A 6,649-nucleotide genomic window follows, 5' to 3' on the forward strand; every position below is an offset into this window, starting at 1 on the left:
CTGCTTTTATCCAAGGAAAATTCATCAAAACTGCTTGGACTAGGTTCTGCTAGAGAACTATCTGAGATCCATACCCAAATTTTTGGACAACTAACTGTATGACTCGTTGGTTTCTACCGAAAGTGAATGAGTTATAATGGTCTTCGCTCCAGGCAAGTCACTCTTCAAAATTGAGTTTTAGGACCTTGTTTTCATTGGTCTGAGATTACAATCCCTGACTCATCTGAAAGTATGTTTGTAGCTAGGAGAAGTATCATAGATGGGCCGTTCTTAGATCATGAGGTAGTGGATGAATATTAGAAAGGGTAGAAAGCATGCATTCTGAAAGTTGAAATGGAAAAAGTGTATGACTGCGTGAATTGAAGATTTTTCTGAATTAAGTTATGAACTGACAATATAAGTCAGTAAGTATGATAAGACCACCTCGTGGAATTAAAAATTCTACCAAAGAATCTCAAAAATATACATTGCTTACAATTTATTGGTACACATAAAAAAAATCAATGAACTCATGAATATTTGTATTAGTTTATTGCCTGATCTCCTTGGTGGATGATAAAATCAATATTGTGATTATTGATCCTGGCCATAAGTTAGCAATTGTAGTGCTGTGTCCACAAGTGAGTAGACGGTTGTTCTATGCCGACTTAGCCCAACACTCCCGGAAAAAACTACAAAGCATTCGAGTTCTGATGTAGTCCCGGCAACATTCTTGAGCTCCTTCTCCATCTCAAGATCCTTGAAAATCTGGATATTTTTTTCTTTGGCTTTCATCATACAAATCGCCAGCTCGATCACAAACCTCCTAATTCTTGGGACTTTGGTTGATGGGTACTGGTGTTTTTGAAGTATTAATACCAGTTCTGTTGCTAACTTAGTTTCATCTATGCCACTTTGATCAAATGCGATGCCTAATTCATGAGCATCCATGAATCTGAATATCTGTGCAGCAAGCCCAACTGCTATCTCCTGTAATTTCTTTTCTTCAGACATTGTTGCCTTCAGGACCTGCAGGTATAAAACCAGTTATGAATTTTTTCCCCCTCTTATGACTTCGTCACCCAAACACAATTTTAATCCAGTATTTGTTTGTATATTGTAACTTAAAATGATTATATTCCTCTCAAAAACAGTATAAAAAAAAAAAAAAAAACACTTAAAATAGTTCTACAAAACTACAAATTTTGGAGTTAAACATGGGGAAAAAAAAAAAAAACTTGTTTGGACAGTGAGAAAAGAAGATGTAATGATTATCCAGTGATGGAAAGCATTTTCCATTGTTTGGACCTTTTGTGTTGTTTGGACAGGAGAGGAAACAATAGTCTACAGCAATTATTACTGTTTTCCAGGGTCAAATTCTCACACACAAGGTACGAGCTCACCATTGCGAGAGGAATATGAGATTGCTACTAGCTACCCAAACAAGATTGCAAAAAATGGAATCCTTGGAAATCTATATTTTAATAATGCTTGTTAAACCAGAATCCTGAATCAGGTGCTCTGATACTATGTTAAATCAGAGAGACTACATTGCGGAAAATGGAACTTGTTTATTTCATTAACAATGAGGAGATATATAGAAGAAATTGGAGATGTCCATCTATGGAAATCCTAACAGATGTGTATCAACAAAAGAGGTATTATCATAATCTAACTAATATACTCTAACAGTGCTCATGGAAGCCATGAGAATCCATCATAGGATAATCATTATCTATATATATATATATTTCTTTTCTTTTCTTTTCCTACAATCCAAACAGGCAGGCCCTAACAGAAAATGCTTCATGCAGACTAACCATTTCAAATATGAATGTGTATGTGGATTAGTGAATACATCCTTCCTCTATGTTAGGTAACACGATTGTACAGCTTTGTACAATTGTATATGGGCGTATCAATCAGGCTCCGTGTAGATAGTGGATCCCGTACACATGCATTCTTGTTATTCATGTTAGAAAGTAAACCAAAATTTTCATAATTTTCCAACTGCTCGAGGTAAAGAGAACTTACAGTTGGTGTAGCAGTAGCAACTCCCTTCAACTGGAAGTAGCAATCATCTCCGATATAAGCACACAAGTTCCGTAAAATTCTTGCCGAATTCACACGCAGCAACGGATTGTTCAGTGCCCTAACAAGCTTCTCCACTGCCTCTAATCTGAGAATCCGTTTGCAATTCCTCTCACTCTCCAATGCCAGCACTGCTAGAGCTTCTCCACCCGCGACTCTCACCACATCCTGATTTTCTGGTAATCCCTGGATGAAGAAAATGTATAACAGTTCCTTGAGAATTCCGCCGGTGCTTCCAATCCTCTCTTTTGCATCCGCATCCACTGCCAAACTGGTTAGAATCTCGATCCCCAGTTTCTGCAGCACTTTGTAATTCTCCCCATACTGTAAAATCTCTCTGATGTTGCTGATTGTGAAAACATTCTCCGAAATTCGATGCCGGAGGGTTTCTCCTGTGGTACCTGACGTGCTTGCGAGCATCTTCACCAGTTGTAGGGATCGTTTGAGCAGTGTAATCTGGGATTCTGCTATGGAATTGTCTCTCAACAACCTTTCATCAGCGTGTGTAAAATCGATAATTTTTGACAGGAGACCTCTTGTATTCCCAATCTTTCCACAGTTATCATGATCGTGCGCTAATTTCTTAAGAATCAGAAGCCCCAAGAGATTGAAAACTGAAAGCTCATAATTTTCATGGTCTGCAACAATGCTTTTCTGGCGGATTTCATCAGCTGCACTGCCAGAGCTCTGGCTGGTGTGCAGCAATGATGATATCGATTCCATCGCACCTGGAATTCCAGCAACCCGAAGAGAATTCTGCTTCTTTCCTGCTAGCTTTGATAGGATTTCAGCAGCAGATTTTCTGATCTCTTCTTCTGTTGTGTTCTTCCAGGTTAACATCTCAACCAATCTTTCTATCACAGGTACTGACGTCCCAATCTTCCGAAGTGTGCTGTGAGAGTACTGCTTGCTGGTTGCAAACTTGCGAAGGATCCTAACTCCAGTGAGCTGCTCGTCATTGGAATTTGATTCCAACAGCTCCTCCGCAAAAGAAACCAGGTCCATTTTCAATCCATCAAAGATGCTCCCATTAACACATCTTGAGTAGGCATCATAGAAGAACCGCTTGATTGAAACTAAGCCTGAATTGCCAAACTCACATTCATCGTTCACCTCATGCAGCAATTTACCATAGCTTACCCTCCATTCCCAGTAGGCTTTCTCCATCAAGAACAACAGAGCTTCGGCAAGGGCCAAAGCATAGAAAATATTCAAAGCCGACTTGCGATTCTTCTTGTCAGGATTGCCTTTGCTTACGTCCCCATAGTCCTGCTGGATAAGCCTTGTAAGTGAGAGTGACATGCAGGCAGAGGCCGATAACAGCTGAAGCCAGTAGAGAAACTTACTTATGTTCTTCGTTTGGAAAACCCATACTGCATATGGAAGTAAAGGGACTTCCTGTGTCACCCATGTTCGTGTTGCCGGATTCTGGTAATCTTGATTTCTTGATATATTGATGTTGGTGTTGTCTGTTACTTCTTGGCTGTTGTTCGTTTCTGGTTGGGTGATTGAAAATGGCGGAAATAAAGTTTTCAGAGTCCGAATCAGGAAGTTGGAGCTGTATTTCAATGCTCGGAAGCTGAACTTCCCTGCATCTGTGGGCGACCATGTCGCCTGATGTTGCCATTCGAGTTCATGACTTCGGCTGAAAATTCGTGTTCCCTCGATGAGGAGAATAATGGTGATGAACCAGAAATCCTTTTTATCCAAGGTAATGGCGAAACTTCCCAGAAGAACGACTGTGGCCCAGATGAATCCCAGTGTTCCAAGGCCACTTGCTGCTTTTTCAAGAATTGCTAGCCGAAGAGCGAAAAGGGTGAGCTTCTTTTCTGGTGCCTGATCGGCTTGTCTTATGCTGTCAGTCTTTTCCATTTTATCAGGGATTTCTCTCGTGGGTTCGCTGAACTTTGTGGGCAGATGCACCTGTTCGGTGATCTGCAGACAAACGCTCGTTTCACCTTCTTTCAATTTGGGACTCCTGTATTCCATGGTCCAGAAAGCTTTTGCTCATTGATCTCTATGCAAATTCTAATAAAACCTACACAAAATTCCAGCAGAATAGTTGTCAGGTGATAGAAGTACTCTTTTATCTTTTCCAAAAAAGAAAAAAAAAAAATAGTGAAACAAATGTGCAAGAAATTCCTAAAATTTTCTTTTAAAGGATAGAAATTCCAAAATTGTATGAAACATCAGAGAAATTGTATGATCTTCGACTCAACGATGTGTACTGTCCTCAGGCCTCCAGTTTACAAAAGTAGGTCCCATGGTTTACTGATCCAGACTATTAATCTGCTGGTCCCCATCATTGATGGACCATGTTCGATCTTGTTCATGTCACATCGAGATGGCTGCTGGAATTTTCCTTAACTATTTGAAGGCCACCGACTGAAGAGTTAGGATGGTCCCGTTTTGGAGACTTTGGAGCTTTTTGATTGCTTTGATGGTGGAACCAAGGGCCTCAGATTTTTCAGACTGATAGCCAAAGGATGCCATAGAGCAATATTGGTTACGTTCTAACAGACACCAATGACTTGAATCTGATAACAACTCTTGTGATATGCCCAATTTGAAAGCTTGCCTTGTCAAAAGAACTACTCTCAGATCAATCAATTGATTTTGGTGTGATATTTACGTTTGAATTGTAGTGGATTGAGTGTGAAAACAGTTTCGGAGATTGAATGTAGGCTTTCTGAATGCAGTTGAATATGGAAAGAATATAGTTAAATTGGAAATGGAGAATGTAGTTAGATTGGAAATGGGTTTTCGATGTTGATGTCGAGAATTGTCGGATGAGGTGTTATTTGAAAATGGGCAGTCCTGAATTTATAGGAAGAGAGAAAATAGAGATGAACATGGAAGAGGAAGGTGAGCTTGGGGTGCACGTTTGTGGCTTGTTCTAAGGGCTGTTGCTTCTCTTCTGCTTCCTTTGAATTTCTTCCCCCTTCTTATGTTTTCTTTCTTTTGGGAGTTGGTTTTTTTCCTTGAATGTTTCTCAGTTTCTTTTATGTTATGATATTCGTCTCTCTCCCTTTTAACTTGCAGCATTTTGATGTAGTGTCTTGGGGGATACCCTTCTTTCTGTTTTCCTTTTCTAAATTTTTTGAATATCTTTCATGAATCCAAGGAATAGTAGTTAGTTGACATACTCTGGCAGCGTATGATCTGACCGTTCGATTGGTGGGTAATAAATGAACGGATGAAATGAAAATGTATATGGTCTAAGATAAATGAATGAAGGACTGGGAGATTAGGAAGACCCATTCAGTCTGACTTTTGAGGCTGTGCCCCATCTTTGCTGGGCCATCATATTTGGACGGCTTGGATTGATGTACATGTATGGAGAAGTAACGGTTGTGGCTATGTGCACTTGCGTGGGTAGTTGTATCATGCGACTATCGATGATTCAATGGTCTTCTTTCAACCCATCGGAAGCAGACTGTGTCCTGCCCCCACCTGGATGGAATCGGTCCAGGCAGGAGCTTTGTGGGGCCCACCGGGATGTATGGATTTTATCCATTTATCTGGGTCATTTTGAAGTATGAACCCAAAACTGAGGCAGATCCAAGGCTCGAGTGGACCACACAGCGGGGATTGGACGTCCACCGTTAAAAACTTCTTGGGACCACGGAAGACTTGGATGAAGCTGCTATTTGTATTTTCCCTTCATCCGGGTACATATGACCTTATGAACAGGTTGGATGGCTGATAAACATAACGGTGGTTCCTATGAAGGTTTCAACTGTGGGAGTCATGATCACTGCAACTTCCTGTGGTGTGGCCCACTTGAGCCTTGGATCTGCGTCAGTTTTGGGTTTATGCCCTAAACTGATCTGAAAATTGGATGAACGGTGTGGATAAAACCAATATATCACGGCGGTCCCCATAGAGCCCTCGCTTGAACCGATTTCCGTCTAGCGGGGGCAGGACGCAAGCCGGTTTTAATTTCATGCCATCGGTACAAGTTTAAGGGAAAAACTCATCCTGGACAGACCACATCAGATAAAATAGTTCGAAATTAACTCACAACGTTAATGCAATTATAGGCTACAAACAACTCTTTAAGTTTTTTTGAAAACAGACTCTACCGTGTGTTCATGAATGTCTGATTAAGATGAATGTATCAAATTGACCGAGGGGTTACTTCAATCATTGATTTAGTGAAGCTTACATCCCATTCTCAGGAGGCCTTTTAGACTTCAACAAAAAGTCAACGGTTGGTAGAGGGACATTTTTAAATTGAAAAAAATTAAAATAGTGCTAGGAGGGCTAAAAAAAAATATAACATTAATTTATGGTATCAACGCCTATATTAAGTAATAATTTAGGGCTTAGACTCTTAGGAGTTTCAACACCCAGTCAAGGGTTGAGTATCCATAGGTGGTGAAATCCCACTATGGCGTGAGTGTGGGGGGTGTGTGTGCTTGTGTGAAAAAAAAAAAGAAAAAAAAAGTAATAATTTAGTCCTTAGACTCCCAGGAGTTTCAACACCTGGTCAAGGGTCCGAGTATCCATAGGTGGTGAAATCCCACTATGGCAGAGTGTGGGAGGTGTGTGTGCACGTTTTAAAATAAAAATAAAT

General features: G+C 40.4%; 1 protein-coding gene across 1 annotated transcript; it reads right to left on the reverse strand.

The window, feature by feature from the left end:
- Positions 1 to 347: 347 nt before the first annotated feature.
- LOC131230462 (uncharacterized) lies at positions 348 to 4,059 on the reverse strand. The gene is made up of 2 exons (XM_058226385.1): positions 2,014 to 4,059; positions 348 to 1,008 (listed from the first exon to the last, which is right to left on the reverse strand). Exons 1-2 carry the CDS (start codon positions 4,057 to 4,059, stop codon positions 574 to 576), a joined length of 2,481 nt encoding a protein of 826 aa, XP_058082368.1. The 3' UTR covers positions 348 to 573.
- Positions 4,060 to 6,649: the final 2,590 nt, after the last annotated feature.

Source organism: Magnolia sinica, chromosome 17 (assembly GCF_029962835.1).
Source record: "Magnolia sinica isolate HGM2019 chromosome 17, MsV1, whole genome shotgun sequence".
Classification (NCBI taxonomy): domain Eukaryota; kingdom Viridiplantae; phylum Streptophyta; class Magnoliopsida; order Magnoliales; family Magnoliaceae; genus Magnolia; species Magnolia sinica.

Excerpts from the sequence above, each read along its gene's own strand:
- LOC131230462 (XM_058226385.1), bottom strand. The coding sequence starts at position 4,059 with ATGGAATACAGGAGTCCCAAATTGAAAGAAGGTGAAACGAGCGTTTGT. Across the intron at positions 1,009-2,013 it reads TTGCTACTGCTACACCAACT|GTCCTGAAGGCAACAATGTC; the intron begins GTAAGTTCTCTT and ends TTATACCTGCAG.